The sequence below is a fragment of the Argiope bruennichi genome, chromosome 1, assembly GCF_947563725.1.
Source record: "Argiope bruennichi chromosome 1, qqArgBrue1.1, whole genome shotgun sequence".
Classification (NCBI taxonomy): Eukaryota; Metazoa; Arthropoda; class Arachnida; order Araneae; family Araneidae; genus Argiope; species Argiope bruennichi.
The window spans coordinates 86,290,914-86,317,345 of NC_079151.1; the positions used below are offsets into that span (position 1 = coordinate 86,290,914).

The 26,432-nt window shown below is 28.3% G+C and overlaps 1 protein-coding gene across 4 annotated transcripts in view; it reads right to left on the minus strand.

Moving 5' to 3' along the window:
* The window catches only part of LOC129963294 (uncharacterized), a 112,690-nt gene that overhangs the window by 37,779 nt on the left and 48,479 nt on the right, over nt 1-26,432 (minus strand). Inside the window, exon 1 of one of the 4 annotated variants that reach the window (XM_056077588.1) lies at nt 6,331-6,562. The exons of 2 other annotated variants lie outside the window; for them this stretch is intronic. In XM_056077588.1, the coding sequence (XP_055933563.1) occupies nt 6,331-6,373 (43 nt within the window). In that variant the 5' untranslated portion in view covers nt 6,374-6,562. Of the gene's footprint in view, nt 1-6,330; nt 6,563-26,432 lie in introns of those variants that run through there. One more of the 4 variants, XM_056077579.1, reaches the window with a different exon arrangement.

Below are 26,432 nucleotides of genomic sequence, written 5' to 3' on the forward strand. Positions count from 1 at the left end.
TCCCAAGACTGAAAGGGGTACGCAAGCAATTCGATTTATTATCGACATTTAATTTTCCTAGTTAAAAAATGAATAAGTTAGTAAAAAAAATCCACATTCTATGAATTATAAAATGTTAGGATAATGTTAACACTTTCTCAAGTATGCCTGGTCAAGATTCGGTGCTTTCACTTAGTCATTAGAATATCAATAAATAATGAGTCTCTGCTTCAATGTTATATAGAAACATAGATGTCTGGTCACATGGAATGATAATAAATAAATAATGCCTTTCCACTAGTCAATAAAATAATGAACCTAAAACAAAGCATTAACATGTTCAAAAGAAGTTGAAATATGAAACTAAATTCGACATTTCATTAAAAGAGGAGTCTCATAATGCCAGAGCCCACGGCCTCAAAATATATAAGCAAATTCGATTTTTTTTTTATTTAAGATCATTAAATACTGTTTTTTACAACACACACAGCACTTTATTTCGATGAAAGTCGTTAGATATCAACGTTTCGTTGAAAAGTTCGATCAGATTTTATTACTGTTCTTTCGTCACTACGATAATCAATTTCGCACAATAAATCCTGAAATTTATTCGTGAACACAGTTTCATATCTCTTAACTAGCGACACCATTCGATGACTAACAGCCGGTCCCGATGACTTTTCACCCACTGCAGAATGACTATAACAAATGTCCAACATCTGAAGGCGTGTGAAGACGCCATGTCCTTTAAAAAATGTACGACAAACCACTGCCGGGTCAAATTGAAAAACTGGGTCTCGCCTGCGCAGTTTAAAAAAAAAAGTAATTCAGCACGAAGGCTACGATATATTTACACGAGACCCTGAACAGAATAGTTTTTATCAAATAAAAAAGAACCAGACTATGTATTTTACGCCCAATTATTCTTCGTTAGAACGGAATGACGTCAGATTTCCGCGCAAACAGCAAGGAAACTTTGAATCAAGTGACTGAGGCGCAGAGTTCGTCAACTTTCTCAACTGGCGTGACAACGGACCCTAATTGAAAAAAAAAAAAAAGAAGCCACAGTATAAACAGGGTGTGTAAATAAATCCTATTGAACGCGAGATTCCACGAGCAATGACCGGATCAACATACACAGGTTTGGGCTTTGTAACAAGCATCTATCCGTACGCCTAAGAAAAATGCAACTTAAAAGGTGATTCTGTTTATAAATACTAACTTGTACGATGTAAACTGTTTAAAGCAAAATATGAATGATCGAAAATATTGTGTACATACAAAATAAATTTCATAATTTTAAAAATTATTTATGAAAAGATTCCAAATGAATGAAGACCGTTCCTTTGTTTTAATTTTGTTGTTGTTGTATTAAAGAAAACACGTTTTACAAAGGATATGTTTCACTTAATTTTATTATAGTTAATTATTTTTTTATATTTTTATTTATACCTAAGTTTGTAGTCCCGAAAAACAATTTATTTCATAATGGAATTTGAAAATATATTTATTTTGGAAATGAAATATGAATGGACTTTTTTTTTTTTAAGATTAGGTTTATTGAATGAAAACTGACATTTTACCTCCAAATTCGAGCCTCTCATGAATATCTAAATAATTTATAATAAAATTTTCAAATACGAAACTAAAACCGTGACGGCATGGCAAAAATGAATTTCATTTAAAACAATGCTGGAAACAATAAAACGTTCAATAACGTTCTTTTTCTTTTATTCTGAAAACTACTTTAATAGTGAACATCTGAATTATTTGAAAAATTTTAAATAATTTTGAATCTAAAATGTTAATGTAAGTGTAGGACACTATATCCAGTGAAACAGATAGACAGTAGAAGAATCCAAGGAATTGCTTCTAACGGGGCCTCTTTTTTCGGAGGTAGGACAAAAGCAGAATTTATGCGCTTTTGTAATTCAAACATTTCGGAGTAGAGCCCTTGATATTTTCAAAGTCATCACATTCCATAATTTCGCCACCGATTTCACTACAGATATAAGAAAAATTGAGTTTCATCAATTCATAAACTCTGAAAAAAAATCCGACATATCTAGAAAAAAAAAATCAACCCAGGATTCATTTTAAAAAGTTCTAAGAAGAGAAAAATGCATTACTTAAAGGATTGCTATGAATGTGTCAAAAAAAAAAATCGAAACAGACTAACAAAGGAAAAAACTTAGTAGATCAAAGCACAGGAAAATGTGTCATAAACATATATAAGAATATACAGCCTCTCAAATCGTGATATCCAATTAGGTAACCATAAAATACAGAGTCATAACAAAGGTATTGAACTTTTGATAACGATGGCCTAGACAAATAATAAAAATATGTTACAACTAGTTCAAAAATAAAAGGATAATGGTAAAGAAACTTGTCGTTTTAAGACAACAGACATGATGCAACCAACTTTCAAAATATTCAGGCTATTATGTTGTTTAGAAAATTTAATTTATTAAAAAAAAATATTGAAATGGCCTTTTGACCCCGATTTTATTTTATATGCATTCATAGAAATCAATTGAAGTTACAATTAAAAAATAATAAAATTTTTTAATCAAACAACTAGATAGTAAAATTAGAATCGTTAAAAATTCAATTATAACTTAATAACATATGGAAAAAAACATAGATTTTGAAATATAAATAGAAATTAGTCAAGACGAAAAGACAATACCATAAGGCATTTAAAAAATTTAATAAAACAACTCAAACAAAAAGAATCAGTGCACTTTATAGGTCAATTCCTGTTCCCAGCTCATGGGTGGGGAGTATGACTCGAAGTTTAATAAATCTTTTGTTCATTCATATAAAAAATTCAATCACGAAGTGAAGCTAAACGTCAAAGATTACATTTTGAAAACCAGGAGAATTTTATATATTATACAAGGATATAAATAGTGTGGTATTAAATACATCTTTCTATGAAAAGTCTGATTCGAATCGTGCAAATCCAACTCGAAACGTTCCAAGAAAACCTGACACGCAACCAACCACTTATTCCAAAACGAGAACGCATTGTTGTCTTGTCAAGTTCATGAGGTGTTTCTGCGTATTTCACTTTTCTTTTTAACAGGTTCTTCCCTCGGATAAAACATAAACCTAGTTTCGTTTTCATTCGCTGCGAAATTCTGATAAATCGCGTTTGCAAACAAATGCAAATGCTCTTTATTTTCTGAACGGAGGAGTGAAGGCGGACGTGCGAAGGTGTTTTTGTTCTGCCTCCTATCCTTGTTCCAGAAACCCCCAAATTTTTGGATAGCATCCAGTTATTGCAGGTTCTATTACGTCAGGTGGAACCAAATTTTTATTTTTAAAAATGTATGTTTTGGAAGGAAGTATGGGGATTGTAAACAAACTATATGGGCCTAACCGCTACAGTAAATTGATTTACGTGAGGACATTAAAAAAATTCTAGATTATGGGCTAAAACAGAACAAGCGCACTGAGATATCTTCAAAGAAAATAAGGAGACAATATTATAAAAAGATTATCACTGAAGAATTTTTTCTGAAAACTATTGCTTATGATGCAATTTTTATTAAACGATTTTGTCATGTTTTATTGATTATACTTTGTAACGTCTGTTTCTCTTATTCCAAGACACGCTGTTTCCAAAACAATCGATAAGACAATTTTTTCCTCCTCCAGACAGAACAATAGAAACTTTAATCGCAACTGCGTTAGTTCACACTCTCCAGGTCAACGTAGTGGTTTCGAAAGGACTTTTTGCTATCTCGAAGTTGACAAGAGAATAATAAAAATCAAATTCATCCGAAAAATTCGAATACAAAAACTGAAAAATCAAGTTTAAAAATGTACAAGGTGAGAAAATATTAATTATTAATTTCGGAATGCCATGAAAGCGTAATTTTTAATAAAAAATGTAATCAACAAATAAACAGTGGTTAATTCTGATTAATAAAAATAATAATTTAAAAATAATTAATGAATAAGAGAATTAAATAGATGAAAAATATGCAGCATTCGAAACATAATGAATTTAAAAATAAACAGAACCATCAGTGATGTAGCAATTATGGGAGGGAGATGACAGTTGTATGGATGTTAACATGACAAAACATTAGTGCGTTTATATAATTTTTTGAAATAAAATAACCTGCAGGGATAGATAAACAATATAGTATTCTGAGTACTATCTATAGTTAACACTGATAACATCTGGGAATGATAAAATAATATTATGCTTCACACGCATTTTACCGGCGCCTCTAAGAACAACTCCCGTTAAATGGCGTTCAATATTTTTAAAAAAGTGAAAACAAATTATTAAATTTTTTGGTTCAATATAATATAAAATTTAAAGTAATCGAATGAATTAAGGGCTTTACAACATCATTCACTTATGATCACAAACTTAGGACATATTTAGCTATAAAAAATACTTACATTCCAAAAAAAAATAGTAAATATGAATTGTAGAAATTTTTACATCATGTCAATAAGAAGTACAAACAATCAGAATGAAATCAAAATACCGAAATAGAATTAAAATATACGAATTTGTCTCAGTTCTACTTTATAACGTTTGAAAAATTATTTAAACTGACCCTACAGCAACTGACAAAAGATCTTTTTTTTTTTTTTTTTTTCAATTTAGGAATATTTAGTTAATAAGAGGAAACAGACGGAAGAAAGAACAAATCAAGAACCTAGTCAGGAATAAAGTAAATAAATCGAGGTTAAAGGTAAAACCAAAGCGCGTAAGGTGGATCTACAACTTAAAACAATTCGGCGGTCTAATCTAAAATAGATGCTGGACCCTCCGGTATTTCCTCGGTTATTCTGGTAAAATGTTGAACAGAAAAAGTAGGGCAAATTTACTGGACAAATCTGACGAAATGCAGCTGTCGCTGTCGCTATTTCAGCTTATAGTAATACGTATTAAAGGTGAAAAAAGCTACGAGGAACGGTAACCGTGATCAAACAAACCACCATGGTGCATAAAATTAAGAAAACTAGCAAGATTATGAACATTTGAAAACATTTTATAGAAAGGGATAAATAGTATAATTATCCCTTTAAATAGTATGTTATCCTTGCAGGGATAAATAGTATTTTACAGTGCAATTTATCGTCTCATTGATTTCGATCTGAATTCATTCATCACATATAAATTAAGGCATCGAGTCCAGTCAAAAAGTTAATTCATTTATTACTTCTTTTCGTTTATTCAATAGATAACAAAGGAACAAAATTATAAAATTAATCTTACTGATAAAAAATGAATGCATCATCGAAAACATTTAGGTCCAGAGAACACATCGTAATACGTTAACAAACAAATTTAATAAAGAGAGTCAGTAATTTCCTTCTATATAAAAATTATATTATAAACTCTTTTTCAAAACAAAAGCAGAAATCTTGCACAATTAGCAATAAGTGGGAAAAGACTGCAACACATCTCCGACAAAAACTAAATCAGTTTATAAAAGATATTTTAATGAACAGAAATAGCTAAATCATGTTTACTTTTACAGGAACATTTGAAAAGATGATTATTACATCATTTGATCAATAAGCAATTAAATGTTACCCAATGTAACATTTAACTGCTGATCGCTGCCCTCGTCAAGAAGTACAAATAAAAAGACAGTTAAAAACAGTAAAATAAACACAAATACGCAACATATGAAAGAATGACAACGACCAACGCATAGATATCAGAATTATTCCAGGAGTCAAGGTTTAGATCTAGATTTAAATTTTGATTTACGTTAGAAACCTAAGTATTTTCCGTCTATTTAATGTATCAGAGAATATTTTTAAATGCTAAATAATTTTCCATTTCCTTTTTATTATTACCATTTGTCGCCTGATAACCTTAGAATTGAAATTAAGAATGATACTAGAACCGGCAATGTATGCACCAATATTTTACCACTATTATTTGCAAGGTTTTATTTCAATGAAAAACTTTTTTTGTATTTGATTCCACCTGAACCAAACGCAAAGAAGATATATTTTAAAATTTGTTAAACCGCTTTTTTTTTAAAAATTATTTTTTCTCTGAAGGAATATTTGGAATCCGTTTATATAAATTTATATAAAGGCATAAAATGTAAGGAAAACGCGCGTAGAATATAACAGCACAAATATATATACATCTCATGAAATAAATTAATAATTACTCGTAACTGCTTGTCATTTATTTGTATGCAATTAACGGTTTAAGGGTCAGACAAGCTTCAATCAATAATTAAAACAAATATTTTCCAGAGCAAGACTAAATTACTTCCTGCAGATCTAAACATGTGTCAATTCCAAATAAAAACAGAACACAAAAAGCGAAAGATAAAACATTAAAGTACTCACGTTTCTTTCGACCACTTGCTAACATAGGTGAAATATCACGCATATCAAAAATAAATTTATCACCAGATAATGAAAACAAAATCAATCCAGGCGGGAACAAATTACACGACCGGGGCACTCACATACTCATCTTGACCACAAACTGAGCAGTTGCAATTCAAAAAGTCCGCACCGCAACGACGGATGAGCACCATTTGGTTGGACATCCCTTCCGCCGTTCGGCACCTGGCACCGTCATCAAGGGTTGAAGGGTTGCTAAAAAAAGATGATTTCCTCTATCGCCAAATGGAAGCCAACTGGCGATGAAAAATGCCGAAATGTCACTAAGTTGCATGAGATAGAGCGCAGATGTTTGAAAATTATTTGGTCAATGGCCTGAGCAGCATTTATCTTCTTAATGAAAATTAATTATACTGTTATATCAGTAGAACTTAATGTTTATATGGTATTTGTTTTCGGCTCATATTTTTTAAATTCACCGGAACCTTTATCGCAACCTCTATTTATAACTTTTATTTTAAATTACTCCCATTCATAAATTTTTTTAATATATTACAATATTTCTCAAAATTCAGACTTTCCAATCTTGTGGTACTTTTTTTTATTTATAATTGCGGAGTTTCAGAAAAAAAATTTAACCAATTTCAAGATGTTAATTTTAATGTCCCGATTATTCTGGATTCATTTAATCGATATGATCTTCTGAAGATAATGAACATCTCAAAGCTGAGCTACATATGGACGAGGGAAAGTAATGTAATCCCACGCGCAACTCATGCAAGTGTAAATAATATTTTCTTTGACTTATAGAATTTACCATAATTTAACATACAATAATTCAAAATTTATTCCAATATAAGGATATCATCCGGGTGCAGATTTAACATCAGGTTTAAATTGAATTAATTTTATACAGTATTTCTTTAAAAAATTGATTTATACCATTGCAACCTGTTCATTTTTTCTAAAAACTAGACACTTCATATTGATTATATTGACTACTCTTGATATTAATGATAAAATAAAAAGCTTGATTTAAAGGCCTTAATTGAAAAATTTCTCTTTCTTCTTAGAAAAACTATGAAGTAACAAATATATAACTAAAGGAATTATTTAAAAAATAATCTACTTTTATAATAAACTAATAGAAAATTTGACAAGAAAATATTACTATTAACCGCTTTAACCAACAGCCACTTCACCAAAAGATACCAATATCTTACATTTGCAATATTATATCGTCACGACTAATGATATTAATTTTTTTAAAAAAATATATGTTTATTGCAAACATTTTAAACATTTAAGAAAACTTGAAATAAATTAATCTCCCCTTTTCAAGTGATAAGAGAAATTAGGAAAATTATATTTACTTTTTTTCACTTTTTGCAAGTCCTTATTGAAGTGTAATATTTCAAAAAATTAAATCCAGCATATGATTCATCAAATGTAAATATATATATATTATATTTGGCTCCCCTATTTTAAAGAATAGGAATTTTGGCTATAAAAAATGGAATAAAAGTAATAATATTTTGTCTTCTCACCATTTCCAAAACAAGGCATCGATACCCCACCTCACCCCTTCCTTACATTCCAAAATTTAAAGAACAAAAATTCAATGATCTATTAATCATCCCTATTCTTTAAATTATATTTACGATATAAATGTCATCCAATCCCATGTAGATTCTTAAAACACGTTTTGATTCTTTTTTTCTTCAAATACTGTGGTGGTGATATTTTTATTTAAAAAAATATTTATGGTTTTGAAATATTAGGTTAAAAATGTTTTATAAATACGTTAAAATGTCTGTTTTATAAATACGTTTTACATTTAAAACTAATTCCCATATTAGTTTTTAAATGTAAAAGAAAGAAATTAATAACTCAGAATGCAATGATTGGCAGCTATTGTTATACTGAATTCATTCAAAAAGGAATTTTATGAAATGAACCATCGAATAGGACTTTTTTTGCCCTTTTCCTTCAATGAAATTTACAATGCGGGATAACAACTAAATTTCATTATATTTTGTAAAATTTTAAAAATTATTTTACGGAAACTGAAACAATATATGAAATCGATAGCACATGTATAGACTAATGAGAAAGTTTGCAATTTAATTCCACTTAACACCATATCACATTTCTATCTCCAAGTCTCTAGTCACTTTCATCTGATAATGAAATTTCAATGAAATATTGAACCCATACCACTTTTATAAAAGTGGTGTTCATAGTTTTAGTTAATTTTTTTTTTTTAATTCGGTAGTAATACAATGTCGAAAGAAGATAAAAAGTTGAATATATAATTTAAAATTCGCTCAAATATTTACTGATAAAAGTGAAGCTTCTTCTTTTCTGCCTGCTATTTATCTTTGCCGGTCAGTCACCTATTTAATCTGTTACCTACTTGTGAAATGCGTCGTCAATATTGCAAACGATGAGTTTAACCGTTATTCCAGGAGACTAACATACATGTAGGAATTTCGTTGTGTCTGTTTAATGTATTTCTTAATGTATTATTTCTTGTTTGTAAAGTACACATGGTTGTTTACAAGGTATAAAAGCATTTCGGTTTAAAAAAAATTATAAAAAATATGCATTCTTTAGAGCCACCATATGATGTGTTATTTAATGCTCAATATACGAAACATTTATATTGCAGAGTAACGTTTATATATTAATCGTTCTTTTTCAGATGAAAACATAAGGCAAGATATTTTACATAGAAATATTTCATGAACCTATTTATCATTTGCAGGTCAAAATAGTTAACTTCTCCAACAACAAACAAAATTATCTGAATTTACAAAATTATTTAAATTATTAATAGAACAGGATATTCTGTATACTGGTTTGTCAAAAATAAGATACGGTTCCCAAAATAACAGCCACACATAGCGCATAGAGTATAAACGTATTTTAAAATCAGCTCCTCGATTACGAATAACAAACATCAATATCCGTTGATTATTATCTGAAACGGAAATCTCAATAAAACAAATATTTCCTTCAAAATACAATCGCTGATTTCGGGTGAAATCTAATCTTGTATCAATGTATCATCGTATTCGATCAACAATGCACAGTGGAATTCCAGTATTTAGATAATGAATCAACAGTAAAATGTCAAGAGAAGGTTAATGCCATTTCCTTCCCTCTTCTCTTTCACCCAGTATAAAAATCCATAAATTTCTAGATATTTCTATAACTGAAATATTTTTTTAAAAAAACATGTAAATGACATGGAATGAATTAATTATTGAAAGTATAATGCTTGAAATAAAAATTTTAGCACAAAATCTATCACTGTTTTGTGTGCTTTTATTCCTGTTAGTACTTGATACTTAAGTAGCGGATTTTTAGAAAATAATTTACAATAAATTTTATAAAAGAATAAATACCATGAGTTATTGCAGGATATGATACCTACCTACTTAACTTATTGTACTATTAATTATATTAACTTATTGAACTACTACTTATTGCAATGATCCAATTTTAATCTAAGGTTTTAATTAAGGTATTAACATTAAGATGTGCTTTAAAAGATTTTATCCAAGGAAATATAACTTAAGTTTGCGATATAAAAGAGCATAAACAAAGACGAACAAAAATTTTCGCATAAAACTTATGCATAATTTTTTATTAAAATTCTTATTTAAATTAATTCTTGTTTAATTATTCTTATTTAAAATTTCTTACAACTCTGTTTTTCTTTCTTAGTCTCTTAAAATTTCAATCAGCGCTTTATGATTTCGCACATAAAAAGAATTAAAAAAATTTTTTTAAATGCTTCAACGATTTTCACTGTCACAGAAACTCATGGAAGACTAAAATGTTGCTTGTGAAAACACAATTAATACATATTAACAAATCTTATTCTTAACTTCTTTTCTCTTTCCTAACTTAACAGCAGATTTTTTCTTTACATTCAGTTTACTTTTAGATTTCTTATAATAAACATACCTCTAAATAAAAAGAAAATTCAACTTATTAAAAACGTAAAGTATGTCCAAAAGTAAATAAAAACTAAATTTTCTGTTTATTGTTGTATAAAAAAATTCATGCTTGTATACATTCTAAGTAAATTTGTAAATTATATGCATATTTGTAAATTTTGAATAATTTTTTAATAGTTTTATTTTTTCGAAATCTTTAATAACAGCAAAAATTTACACATAGTAGTTTCTATTAAGAAAATTATGATGCCTTTGCAATCTATATTTTTAATCATCGATTATTTTTTTTCCGGGATTCACCAAGTTTGGTATATAAAAGTTCTACTGTATTAACAAAACGCGTTCATCTCTTATTGCAATTTAAAAAAGGAGAAATGAATTTAAAATTATCGGATGCATTTGAAATAATGTACGAACTGATAATGATGTTTCGGTCATGAAATAAAATATCTTCTTTTTAATTTTGGGACAGTGCCACATTGCCTTCCTTCTATTATTACACATCATGAAACTTCACTGAGACAGATACTTTCAAAAAATGCTAATTGCATGCTCAACAGCCACTCCCAGAATCTGCAGCGGTTCCATTGACAGACTGCAAAAGTAACAATTAAAATCGTTAATTAGAGAGCAAACAGACAAGCCATTAGAATATTTCAAGAAACCGCATCTTCCAGCTTAAAATGGACAACCTAATGACAAATGAAAATAGCAACACAAACAAAGAATATTTCATAGAAAGTGTCGCACATAATAACGATGACGGCAGATGCGTGTTTGAATGAAATAAGTTACTCCAATTAGTTGAAATACTGGGAACTATCCTCCAGAAGAATGCTAAAAATTATTACATGAAAGAAGGTTTTGTGAGAGGTATTTCCTGCACATACAATGGGAAATGCACAATGCTGTAGTTTTATAAAACACATGTTATCTTCCGCAAATAACTTGTTTAATTAAGTTCGTGTAAGGAAATCTAATATATGAACAACCCTTCCAGTAAACAAGAGAGAGTGCACTCTTCCGTCATTCTTGTATGCAGGATCGGATTATAAAACAGGCAACTGAGTCTCAAGATTTGTTTTGCGATATTTCTTTTGGAAAATTTAATTTTATGCATTTATTTATATTACAAACACCATGCACTCGAACGTATTCAAACTCAAATCAAGTATCGTTTAAATCATAGGTTCCCAAAGTGGTCCAGGTGGTCGTGGAAAGAAAACAGGGGTTCACAAGTTGTAAATGGGGTCCACGAAAAATTTTCTGGTTTTCATAATAAAAAACAAAAATTTTGGCTTGGATTTACCTATTAACGTAGGCAGGTAGTATCATTCACTAGGTAGGTACTCAAAAATATTCGGGACTCAGTTCAAACACAGAATTGAATAGAACAATAGATAATAGTACAAATGTACACCACATGTCGAGACTTGCAAAGTGCCGCCCGTGCGCCCGCTCGTCCGGGAAAGAAGACAAAACTGAAGCCAAATATTGATAATTTGCTGTCAATTCATCAAGTACATCCGTCTCATTAAAAGCATGACTATTTTTTATTGTTGATTTACATTTCAGAGTTCATTGTTGATTTTTTGTAAATTGTTGATTGTTTGTAATAATAAATGTTTATAATTTTGTATAACCACAAGTATTATTTTAATAAATAGGACACAAGAAAATTTGCTACTTTTTTTTTTCTTCTTAACACCCCCAATTTAGGGTGATATTTTTTAGGAGTTTTGTGAATACTAGAAATGTAGCAGCAGGGGGTCTACCGAAAATAGTAAAACTTTGAAAGTGGTCCACGAGAAAAAAAAGTTTGGGAACCTCTGGTTTAAATTGAACAGCAATATTTTCAGGATTTATATACTTATGCTAGCAGATCAGAGTGATTTTTTTTCTTCCCATCTGTGTGTTTGATTAATAAGACAGAATTTACAAGAAAGTTTAATACTAAATAGCTCTCGTAAACTTTCCAGCAAAGTATTTCGATTGTGTTAAAAAAGTTTTGCAATTACTTTAACATTTAAAATTATTTTTCTATTTCAATTTTTCCCCCATCCTTTAGACCTTAGAGCTAACTCATAAAAGTGAAAAAAAATTTTGTTCAAATGTTTTATTTTTTCAGTTTGTCATAATATTTTTTTATTAAAAAGCTGAAATCAATAAAAAAAATATCCGATTTCGGAAGTTTAGGAAGAGGTAAAAAAAGTACTAAAACTTGCATTGTATAATAGCCCCTACTGAGTTTAATACTGTCCTGCTAAATTATGATTCATTTTATGTTAACGTTAGCCATATAGAGGTACAAAATATGCAGTTTCTAATACTTTTGGGGAGAATTTAAAATAAAATAAAAGTTTAAAAGATTTAAACGTCTAGTAACATCTTTGAAATGATGGTAATTCAGTAGAGTTTTGAATATTTTGTTTTGTTTTTTAATTTTATAAATGTATACTTAATTGTAAAATAACGGTAAGTAACACAAAAATTATATTTGATATCAACGCGATCCGTGATTGCATATAAGTGCAAGAATTAAAATAATGAAACTATTTTAAAATCTGTTTTAAAATATTTCGAAAAATTTACTAAAATTTGAGAAAGAAATTGGATGGAAAATTATTGAACCAGTATAATTGAAACGCATATTTTTAAATTTTAAAGTAGTATTGAAGTGATTTTGTTCAATAATATGCTCCAAAATTATTAAGTTGATAAAATATTGATCAATTAAAAATCTAAATAAAATTTTTTTAAAACCATTTTTTATTGAGTACTGGGCGCCAAGAAGTAACTACGCGCTAAATCAGATAGATATGGATCATATCATATGTAGGTACTACAGAGTGTTTTGAACGATTTTTATATGACAATGTTTAAAAGTATATCAGCCTGCAGACATTACCTTCAGGAAAAAATAAAGTTTCAAATGTTCAGCAAGACACTGATGTAAACAATAGTTTTTCCACTAACGCTTTTGACATTATATTAGAGCTTAAATACGATTATTAGCACTGCATATTAAAAAAGTTTCGGTAAATAGGTTAGTAGTTCAATAAACTATCCCTAAAATTTACCAATAAAACTTTAAAACATTTTCTATGTCAAAAACTTACCATGTAGTTTTGTTTCATGGGAATAAATCTTATATTAAAGAGAATATAATATAATAAGTTAGCCTCTCATTTTAATTTTATATAGACTAAAAATTGAGATTTTATAAAATCCTTGAATGATATATCTATTCAAAACAAGATTTAAACAATACAATGAGTTTTCAAAAATTCAGTTCTTTACTTCAAAAATCCAGAAATTCTAGGAAGAAACCCGGAATTCCGGCTTCATAGGAACTATAATTACTTTTACGAAAACCCATTACCAAGCGTTTAATTATGATTGAATGGTCGGGTATAACTAATTGAGTGGAGAAAATTTGGTCATTAAGCGCGTCTGGCAACGATCTGCTTAAGGCAACAGATGCTTTGATGCCTACTCATGGTATTATTTATATCAGTTTAATAACAGTGGCACCCAAGCTAAGTGTCTTTACGATGCACACTTGGATCAATGAATTCATTTCTGTCTTTTGTCTTGCACTTTCTTAACTTTGATACTTTAATTGTTCCCAATTCAAATACCGGCAAAAGAAAATCGTATTTTCTCTGAATACTCATACTTTCTAAGCAGTTCAATTGACACCACAGTTATTGCAACATCCAAAAAAAAAAAAAAAAAAAAAACATATTTTTTTAAAAATTTAATCGCTAATAAAAACAATCAAGATTCAGCATTGATTTTAATGAATAATCAAGTCTTGAACTTAATTTCCATGTTCGTTTTTACTAATCCATTCTTCAAAATTCGCAACATACAATACTATATGATATAATAATGATAATACAATACTTCTGTTAGCGAGATGTTTAAATTCATTAGCATCCTCTCCGTTCAACTTTATATGTCCAATTTGTTTTTTCTTTCCTGTCCAATATTGTAAGTCAGATTTTTTAAAAATCAAAAGAATTCACTATTTATTGATTTCAAAATAGACTGAAACATGCATAACTAAACTCAATTACTTTTTTAGTTGCATATCATAGCTAATAATAAAATGTGACGATGACACATTTTGGCTTTGATAGTACCAACAGAAGATCATCAATTCTTTCCAAATTATGAGACAGTGGTAATGGAGAAGGAGAGCGCCATTATGGAGATTACTGGTGCTTTGTGTCACTTTTTAAATTAAAATATGATGAATGGGAAATAATATATTCTGGAATCCTTAGCTTAATATATTGACTAAGGTACTATTGATGATTGGCGGGGGAATCGTACTTTGCACAGGCGTGCATTTGCCTGTACTGCCATTGAAGTTGTCTTGTCATGTGAAGCATATTTTCTGCGTTATTTCTCAATGTGTTTCTTAATATTTATTTCCACCAAAGTTCATAGGAATAGTTCTTTAAATAACAAAAAATTAATATTTCAGCGAAAAGTTACACAAATTAACATTATACTGTCGACATCAACTGTCACAAATAGCACTAAGAAAATAAAACGGAACAAAGCATCCTAATTTGGCCTTTTTAATTAAAAATCAAGGCAATAACACATGCATATGTTTTATATTGATCTCAATTAGGTTCTCATGTTTGGCGAAGCCCTTTCCTCAATTTCACAGAAAAATGGTAAACAGAACAACAAAACTAGGAAGGAGAAAGTATTTTATCATTTAAATGATAATAGAGATGAGAAATGATATCAACTTGGGAAGTATTTATAATTTTTGCAACAAAAGTTTCATTAGTAGTATACAAAGCAGGTAAGGAAAAATATATAAAGAAAAATGTAAAAGATATTATATAGGGTTAAAAAAAAGAAACTCTTGTTTAAAAATGATAAACAACAACAACAAAAATTTCTTCAAAAAAAAATCAAATTTATATGCATCCAATTTTTTAAAAGAAAAAAAAAATTTTAATATTAAATATTCTGAAATTTTTACTTGAAGTTTGACCAAATAAAGAAAATTAACAGAACATTTTTTCAAAATAAATTTCAAAAAGAGGATGGATAAGTATTTATTTAAATTATTTTTTAAGTAAATTTAATCATATACAATAGTAATTATGTCATAAAAATAATAAACTTATTCCTCTTTTTCCATACAACCAAAGAGATGTACATTTTATAGAAAAAATAGCTCTTCAGCAAAAAGTTCAATTTATAGCATAATTTTCTTAATGTTTTCTTTTCAGAGAATTGCGAAGAATTAAGTACTCCTTTCAGAGAACAAATATTTCGCATTCCTTTCAGAGAATTTTGAAATATTAACTAATATTTTCAGATAATTGTGAAATATTAATCATTTTTTTTCAGAAAATTGTGAAATATTAACTATTCCTTTCAGGAAAATGAAATATTACTTATTTCAGATAACTGTAAAATATTATTTCTTACACAGAATTGTTAAAAAACATTTTTTTAGAATATTGTGAAAGTATTAATGTTTCTCTCTTTTTTATATATAGATTACAAGGAGCATCTAGAAAGAATGGTTTAAACTACGGTATCTTAAGCAGAGTGTCTTGACCGTGAATGGTATCACACTATATAATTTTCAAGCCATGAAAACTCTGAAATATGAAGTTTCATTAAAGATTGTTTAAACTAGCACTTCCAATAATATTAATCAATTAGCTTTTGTTTATACATGCATGCTTTCAACAGTAATAATCAAAATTAACTGAGAAAGTTATGTTAAAATATTTCATCAAAAATTATTTAATAAATGTATTAAACTATTTGATACTCATTTATCAGAGTTCAATTATACCTTTGCATTAACATGAAATTAAATATTTAGCATTACAAAATCTTTTTCGATGAGTAAATATTGCTTTAAAAATTGTTCACACAACCACGAAATTTGACCGATATGAAACCATATTACATGCCAAGCACGAATTTTCGCCAAACGCCGAAGTGCAGCCAAATATGGCGTTGGTGTTTGGAGGAAGAGAGTGAATAGGATGGAATGGGTCAATGAGGGAGGAGAATTGAATGAAATGGGGTTCAGAGAAAATAGATGGGTGATGTTACGCAAGAATTGCAGAACTAGTAAACTTTTTTTTTTTTTTTTTTTTTTTTTTGGAATTATACAATTAAAGGCCGTTCTTTTCTTTTTTTAAAAAATGAGATTTTATTTAAGTTCGTAAGTACTAAAAAAGAACACAATAATACTCCTAGTGTTTAATATTTGGCAGTTGATATATTCGATATAAATACGTAATATGTATAAATGCGCAATATTTATAAAAACGCAATGTTTTAAATAGCAAATAAACTATATTTGAAAGTTCTATAATCAATTCTTAAGTTGGATGATGTCAAGTAGTTACTTTTTAAAACTCCCAATTACTAATAACATCAAACAGTCTTAGCAAGTCACAAGAATTCGTGTGCCGTCGTAGCAAGATAATGATCTAAAGCAGCGATATAGAGAATAGCGATATCTCAATTAAGAATTCATTAAAATATCGGGTTAGATGGATTCAAACAATTAAAATATCGAAGAAACTTGTATATGATCCAAAAAAAAAAAAAAAAAAACTCCCTTGGACCTCACTTAAATTTAATTATATCACCTAAAACATCAAACAGTCAAACTGATATCAAAGAAATATAAGAATGGGAAGGCAACAATTTACCCACTAAATTTTACTATTTAGATATCCTTTTCAGATAGATTCTGTTTATTTTAAAACGAAATATCGATGTTATTTTTGTCCCTTTTTTTGCACCAAAATTTTCTATTCAAATGAAAAATTATTCAGCTATGGTTTACCAACACTTGCCAACATAGACTTCAGCAGGGAAATCGAAGCCGTAAAACATATTATCTTTACTTTTCAGAATATGAAACAATACGGTACCGATATTGAATAAAGCTAGAAATCGTGTCACTGTCTGCTGAGGGAATTTCTAATCAATCAGAGTTGTCAAGCAAGAAAATCAACGACATTCTTCGGGGGTTTTAAAAACATATTTTTTATCGCAGCGTACTGAAAAAAAGCATTCTAAAGTCCTCTTACTACTTTGAAATGTTGACCCCCTTTTCCTCAATTAAAGACACAGTGGCTGAAAGAATGTATTAGTTTGAAATACCACAATGCACCCATTTTTTTTTTCTTTTTTTTAAAAACATTTTGAACTACAGATGATTATTTAAATACCACAGAATTATAATAGCATTTGTAAATACTTGTAAATATTTATAAAATAATTTATTCTTGTTGTCATAATACTTGAACGTTCAATTAAAACTCTTATCTGTATTGTAAAATCAAACGCTATGCTAAAAATTTAAAGAATATGATATAAACTTAAAATGAAGTCTCTAAACTAATGCTAATAAAGAAAAATTTAATTTATGTAAAGTTTTGAAGAATAATAAATGAAAATCGCAGCAGTAAATTAAAAAAAAAAAAAAGCTACACACCATTAAAGCAAATTATGCTAAACTTTTTCAGCTGGATGTTTGCCTATATCGAGATATTGAATGCAGATCACCCATCTTGTAAATCCATGCTTTATTTATTTAGAACGCCACATAATATATCCGTATGTTATTTATATTTATTACTCATGTTGACCCAGTGGATAAATAATTCAAATATTCGGAATAATTCAAAAGTCACAAATTTTATCTATTTATTTTTTCTTACAAAGCAAATCCGTCTCATCAAAAATTGAGGGAAAATAAATAATTTTATATACCATTTTGCTATAAAAAATAGATAAAAATAAATCTAATTAATTTTATAAATTTCTAAACAAAAATAATTGGCGATTGTAAGAGTACAAATCCCTCCCTTATGGCTATAATACAAATCAAAATATTATATTATGCATTTATTTTATATTTTTATTCTTAACTATTATTATATTCATCATATAATTTATTTTTTATATATTTAAAATATTTATTAAATATTATTTATTAGTTAGTTAAATATTTTATGTATTTAAAAATTATTTTATAGTGCAATAAAATGAACACCCATTATATTAAACCAAGTGCAACTTAATTCGAAAACAAAAAAGAAACGTAAAAATTATAAAAATACAAACTCTTTAATCACTCACTCCTCATTACGAAAATTTATTACAAATCTTGTTTCTAATTTTAAAAGTCTAGAAGAAAACTCTCAATTTGTATTATTATTGCAAATTAAATATTTTAATCATTTTTTTTCTAATTATTTAATTAATCGATGTTTTGTTTCAATAAAATTTCCTAGTACGAATACAATTAAAAATATAACGGAAGAACATATTTAATTTTTCTGCAACCACAAAAATTCGATCAGACTTTTTAATGCTACAAAAATAAAGGGAGAAAGGGTTGGTGCTCTTTTAGAAAGTATATAATAAATTTATTGGTGATTAAAACTATAAGATCTATTAATGAAAAGAAGACTTAGATTCGGGTAAACGGGCCATATTCCAGAATTCTTGCCAGATTTGTATATAATTCTTTTTTTTTAATTTTAAATTAAATTTAAAAAACGAATAATGGAGGCTGGAACATGGTAAATTTGCCTGTTATTGTTTAGATTTTAGTGAAGTGATCTGCTAGCTCATAATTTAGGTTACTGACCTGTTAGATCAAACAATCTCCCCGCTGAAAATAGTATATCTTATTTGTTGTGAACAGAAATCAAGGATTCGTTGAATGATAAGCTGATAAAATAATTATTTTGGTTCAATGCTCCAAAAATCAACTGATCGTAAAATTAATCGCCGCCAATTTAGATTGTTAAAAAAACAATTTATAAATAAAGTAATAATATAATTTTTAAAAATGCTATACGATGAATCCAAAATAATGACCAATCTTAGAACCATCCGCGTCAATTTTAATAATTTTATCATTCATGCCAATATCTAACCCTGCCCCCCCCCTTTTTTTTAGACTAATAGCATTAACCTTCATTGGAAGAATAAAATTTTTTCATTAAATGACATTGTCGATACTTCAACAAATCTATCTAAATTATATGAGTTTATAAAAATACATGGAAGTTTGAGAATGGATTCAGTTCGAGCATCCATTTTTCTATTTCTATAGTTATAACTTAACTTAAATAACTTAGTTATAACTTAAACTCTAACTTAATAGTTATAACTTAAACTCTTCTGCAGTGGCGTAGCAACAGGATGCAAAGGGGAGTGCACTAAGTGTCAGTCTTAGGAGGCATACAAAAGCATACAAATAATAACACATTTTAATAACTTAAATATCATGAAAAGAGGAAAAATAACACCCTATCCTGGAATTATTTAGTTTAATCAGTAATGACAAAATACCATTACTATAATAAAATACCAAGTACCATTATTACATTATTGCTTCATTGCATTTACGATTACACGTTAAGTAATTCAAGAATTAAATTTTGCATTAAATAACTATATTATAACTATTAAATAACTAGGAATAGACTGTCAGTTGATCTGTGAACGTTGCTACCACAAAAATACGATTAATTTAGGCAAATTAAATTTAATATAACTCTCCTAACTCCCTTCAAATTTAATATAACTCTCCTAACTTCCTGGTACCAAATGGATAAAATAAAATCATATTAGATTTCTTTAATATACTATGAAGTATAAAACGGTTATATTGTGCTAGTCAACTCGCTTTTAAACTCGCGGCACAAGTAAATATTACAGTATGCCAAAAAAAAAAAATTATAAAATATTCAGATCACTTTTTAAATTTCCCGACTATTCATAATAATTCAAAAGTCGGTTTCTGAAATCATTTTCACATTGAAGTACTTAAAAGTGTGAGCAATTATTCTAACTCTTGAAAGAAAATAAGTCTCCTCTGAGATCCAGGATTATTGACTTTTATCTTGGATCAGTTTTGAAATGAATCACTGTGGGATAGGTTATTCCTCCGAGTAAGAAGGATGGCAGAAGATAAGAGATGCCAAACATGAGAAAGAAAACGTTAATTTAGCCGTAGTCCTCGTTTCTTTTTATATCGCATTTCCGAAATAAAACCATGTTTCAATAACAAAAAAATGATGTTTTTTTAGGCTCATATAAATTGAGACTTTGTTTATTAGACTCGTATTAACATACGACACTCTTGTTACAAAAGAGTAATAGGAAGAAAATTTCAGAATTTATTTCCCCCTTCAACAATCTTTCCTACTTTTGATCGTCCTTTTCCATACTTAACACCTTAAGTATGGTTACTATATATCTTATGAAGGCTAAGAAAGATAATATCTTCTTTGGAATTCAGCATATTTATGCTATCAAATTTTCCTCTCTTAAATCCGAAACCAAATCTTTCTACTTCACACATAAACTAGACACTTGCTCATGCAATATTAAGACTTCTTAACAAAATCTTTTCCTTTCAGAAGACTTAAGCAAGAAAAATTATGCTAGTGACACAGAAAGCTTTGGGAATCTCTGGAGCGTATCCTGTATGAGAGAGAGAAAGCAAAACCGCTCTGTAATTCCAACCTTGACTCGCAACAGAAAAACGTGGAAACCGAACGCGATACATCTTCAGATAACTAAAACCAGGAATCGGCAATTAGCTCAGTCCGACGTCGCCTTCGGTTTCTTTTGAAAAGCGCAGAAAAACTACGGCCCTCTGCAGTTACCGACTTTTTATTTCGGCTTGGGAACTAGCACTTTTTTGTGCTAATAGTTCTTCTGGAGAAATATTGCCAGTTCCTTCCTTGCTAGCAAGACGCATTAAATGGCAACTTTCCTCCGAATTGAGACGCATGAATAAATTTTAGAATCATTTCTGTTCGATGTGACTTTTACAAAATGATTGAATTTTTTTTTTTTTTTTTTTTTTTTTTGCCGAATCTGTGATGTGAAAGAACGCAACGATTTTTTTTTTTTTTTTTTGCATTTTTGCATTTTTGTTAAAGAGCTATGTCTGATGATTAATTATTTCAGGTATTTACACAAGCTTATCAATGTAGAAATTGTTATATAAGGTAGTCATATACTCCAAGTTTTCAAATATTTCCACTCCTTATATTAACTAGTTAATCGCTTCGACCTCTTCGGATAATGTATATCTAAATTGTCACTTAATTATATTGGGACTATATAATTGCATTGTATTGTATTAACCAGTTAACTGTTTCGATCTCTTCGAAAACTGTGTATCAAAATTGTCACTACTCATTACTCCTGATGAATAAACTCGTCATAACGCAAAATGTATTTTTTCCGTGACGAGTATACTCGTTAAAGACAGTTAACTGGTTAAAAGCATAAACAAATTATCATGAAGAAGTTATTTTTAATCTATATTAATTAAATTACAAAAACTCAATACGATAATTTCAATATTCCTGGAGTAGAATACTGTGATGGAAAACTTTCACTTTAATTAGCTTTCATTTAGCTCAAAAATGTGCAAAATTTATCTTCCTCGATCTAACATTCATTTCCTTTTCAGAAGGCATCCATTATACATATACAGCAATCGTATATTATTTGCAAAAACTCCATCAATTTCTATTTCTAATTTGTCAGAAATTATAGGATCTTATTTTCCAACCACAGATTTAAATAAAGTAACCAAATTCTTAGGCTTAGTCAGAAGACTCCACTACTTATGCAGGATTTAAAAAGGTACCTTAGTTTCGCTTTGGCATCCCAATTAAATGTTCCAGAATTTAATGAGCAATGAGTTCGTATTAATTGAATTTTTCACTTTTACTTTCTTTCGATTTTTTTGCCATATATATAAAAGAACCAAGTGTCCTAGAATGGATGGAACCTGATTTTTGACTGCATGTCTGCTAAAGAGTCAGCCTTGAATTGAAAAATTATCTAGTATCTAAATTAAATATCCTGCATTGCTATTCTATTTTCTATTTAGTAAATAGTTCGTATAAAAAAAAAGAATTGGTCGGATTTGATTTCCAAAGAAAATTTATATTTGAATTATTCTTTTTCAATATTTGCTATACATTAAATATAATCTCCATAAACCAATCTATATAAATCAACCTGAAAGAAAAATAGTAAAAACAGTAAAAGATTCCATTTTAAGCTACTTTAATTCTTATTTTATATAATTTTCATACCAATTATTCCATAGCATATTTTTATTATAAAATTGCTATTGAGATTATTGGATACTAATCAATGTCAAGGATTATGTACTGGAATTCCACAGCAACTTTCAGTCGATGTTCAAGAAAAAGAAAAGAAAAAGTAATAAATAAAATAAAAGAGATTTGAACCTTTAGTGAAAAACATGATTGATTTATCTACTTTTGTTTAATTTTTAAAATTTGTACTTAATTATACAGCAATGATAACACATACATACACAAAATATTTAATATCGCCATATGGGGTTTGAGTGTAAATCCAATCCAATGAAAATTGTCATAAAATACACTTAAAATTTGTTAAAATTCGAGAAAAAAATGTACAAAAATAAAACCTGTTACTGAAAAATTTAATTTTGAAATTTTAAAGGGGATTAAAAATGATTTTCGACCAATAATATGATTCGAAGAAATTGAGGAAAAGCGCTAAAACTTTGAATAGTTCCGGGCTAAAAATCTGTCCTAAAGAGCAATTTGCACAATTTTAATCATGCATATGGCACAAAACCAATAACAGATCATTCAGTTGGGTCTCACCGAAATTCTCTTGCATTATTAAACGCATGTCAATAGTGACCTATAGTTACGAAAAAGCTAAAATAGCCGAGATGATGTTAATACACAAGCACCAAAATACCAAAAGTATATTTTAAACACCTCTTTTTTTTTTCAATCGACAAAAACCAAAATTTGACGCAGAATAACAATTGTGATCACCTACCAAATTTCATATATTTAAGCCATTGTACTTTTGAGAGTTATTGCGTTCGTACGCTTGTGAAAGTAAAGAGGAGATAGTCAATCCCAGAACGGATCTGGTTCTAAATTCGATAGGTATCTGCACTTTGGATGTTAAAACTGTGTTTTAAATTTTAGCAATTTAGCTCTGTTTGTTTTAAAGTTACCGTGTTCACTTGTACGCAGACAGCCAGACAAATAAATTTCTTTTCAATGGATTTCGTTCAAAATTTGATAGAAATCTACTAATTGGATGTTAAATCCTTACGCTGAATTTTAACCTCCAAGTGCAAAACGTTTTTGAGACATTTAATTCACATACAGACAGACAGGCAGACATATTACCAATAATATGTTTTTTAATACTCAAGGAAATCTGAAACGTGAAGATTCGTAAAAATTTCGAATTCAGATTTTTTTGACGATTTCAAATACAGGGTATCCCACAAGGTATGCAGCGTTTATTAATTACAGATTCGGATAGAACACGTTAAGACGAGTATTTTAATGTATAACATGTGGATAACTAGACTATTCGAGGACCTGCATGTTTATAACACGTGGATAATTAAACTATGGCTAGACTATTCGAGGACCTGCATATTTATACATCAAAATACTCGTATTAGCGTGTTCTATCCTAATCTGTGATTATTAAACGCTGCATAGCTTGTGGGACACCCTGTACTTTCCTTTGCATATTTCGGATACAGAAATGTAATAACTGTCAGCTTATAGGTATTAACATATTAATTAATTATATAATTATATATTATATATAATTATATAATATTATTATAATTGTATTAACATATTAACTAATTTGATTATCAGCTTTGCCACTATACCTGAAATCACTAATTGGATCACTGCATCTATACATGTGCAGGAGAAATTGTTAAAACGATACTTTTGCTACTTTTCTTGAAAGCAATTTAATTAGCATGCATTAAAAAAAAAATAGGGCTCAATTCTGAACAGGAATGAATTTCTAAAATAATCAATCAACTGGCAATTCAGTTTAGAATCATCATAAAAAAATATAGTCCGGAGAATTTAAATAAGATAATTCATATTAAATTTCTCAGCAATTGTTTTAATTTCATTTTTTTTATTTATGTACATAAAATTGTTTTATTTAAAACTAGTAACTTGGAAATTCGTACCAAGTAATGAAGCTAAAAATAAATAAGACCGTTGCATAGTTCCGGGAAAAATGTTTTCTTAAAATAAAATAATTTTAGTAGTAAAATTACTTCTGAAATAAAAGGATTTACATTAACAATACATCAGCTATTGTCTTGATGGTCTGGTATCAAGTATTTTCAGCCGATACTAATGTTTTTTTTTAAGCAGTTAAATTTTTTTAAGTTCAGTAACTGAAAAGCTAACGATGTGATAATTTTATGACTAAAATATACTTATTAAATTTAAAACTGAAAAAAACAAAAACAACTTCATTCTATATTCGTGTTTTGCAAAAGATATTGGATACATTTCTAATTCCAAATGAAGAAATTGTATATTCAAAGAGGAGGGTTTTAAACTAAAACAAAAAATTAAAATTAAAAATAGTTGCATTATGAATTTATTTGTAATAATAAGTGATTTATTCAAAGAATATATATCTTACGAACAGACAAAATAAAAAAATATCCATGAGTAGAAAACAAAGATTTTACCTACTATGAAGCAACAGGAATTTCCAAGAAAATATTTACAAATCGCATTTCTTAAAGCCGACCTTGAAGCTCGAAATGGAAATTTTCGATGAAGAAATACGTGACATTCAAAAGTGAAATGAATTTGAAGGTTACAAGAAAAAAGTATGAGGACTGTGCTTTGTTGTCTCCTGTATTGTTAAATAAGTGAAAAATATGTTCAACATTTTTTTTATTTAATTAGTTTTAAGAGCTAAAAATTTGAAAAGGCAAAGCTACCATGACAGGGAAAAAATTTGCTTTTTTTTTAATAGCAGTTTTAAAAGCAATGTTATTTAAATTTACATGAATTTGTTAAAGGTTATAAATTAACGACTTTCAAGCTATGTGTTGAAATTCTGAGTGTTATTTAATTAATATTTATAGGAATATTTCAATTCGATTTTCATTCACAATATTAAAAAATATCAAGAATAATATTTAATAAAAAATTTTCGATTTAAAAATATTTCAAATAATTATATTTTTAATTAAATGAATATTATATTTTTTTGTTAAGTTATAATTAATTTTTTGTTCTATAGTCATTTCATTTAATATACATACATAAACTACGATTGTAATTTTTCCTTATATAAATAACTAGCCGCCTTTGGCGACCAGCCGGTTCGCCAATCTTAATGTCCGTTAAAATTTTAATAATTAAATATTTTATGCAATTCCAACTTTAATAGATTCTTCAGCAAAATATTTTAAAACTTCAAATTTTGATAGTCATATAATTCACTCATAATATTATAAAGGCCTTCAGTTATAGCGTGATATGTATCTCTCTAATTTTCTGTTACCCCTCGTAGAAATTATGCTTTAAATTAAAGTGTAAATGATTAATCTGCAATTAATATAATAATATTTTTTACTGAAACAAAGCATTTTTTTAATGATATGATTACTGATAATAGAGTCACTGAGCGTTTAAACTTTATGGTCACTAAAGAATATCTTTCTTAATTTATGTAATATCTCAAGAATTTGTCAACAAAAATTTCTCAGATTCATCATGAACAGATCGATTCATTAACAATGTTTAATTTTAAATGCATCAAACACTAAGAAAATAAAATGAATCGTTTAAAATAATCGGTCTAAAACAGGTTTAAAAAAACTACTTAAAAACGATGTACTTAAAACTATAAGTATATACAAAAATATATAACTAACATAAATACAATTTACTTACAAAATCATGCAACTAACCTAAAAAGAATTTAAATCATCCGTTGATAATGGTTGTCATGACAACAATCAGAACAATGCGCATGCGTGAATTTTCTTCGCTAGTTAGGTAACGCAAATACGTGATTTTTTCTACGCCAGTTGGGGTAACGCTATGCGGAGTAGACATTTTTAATTTCCTTTATTCTGTGTTATTTTAATTCAAAAGTAATTCAGAATGAATCTGAAAGATCGATTCATTAACAATGTTTAATTTTAAATGCATAAAACATTAAGAAAATAAACAGAATCGTTTGAAATAATCCGCCGAAAAATAT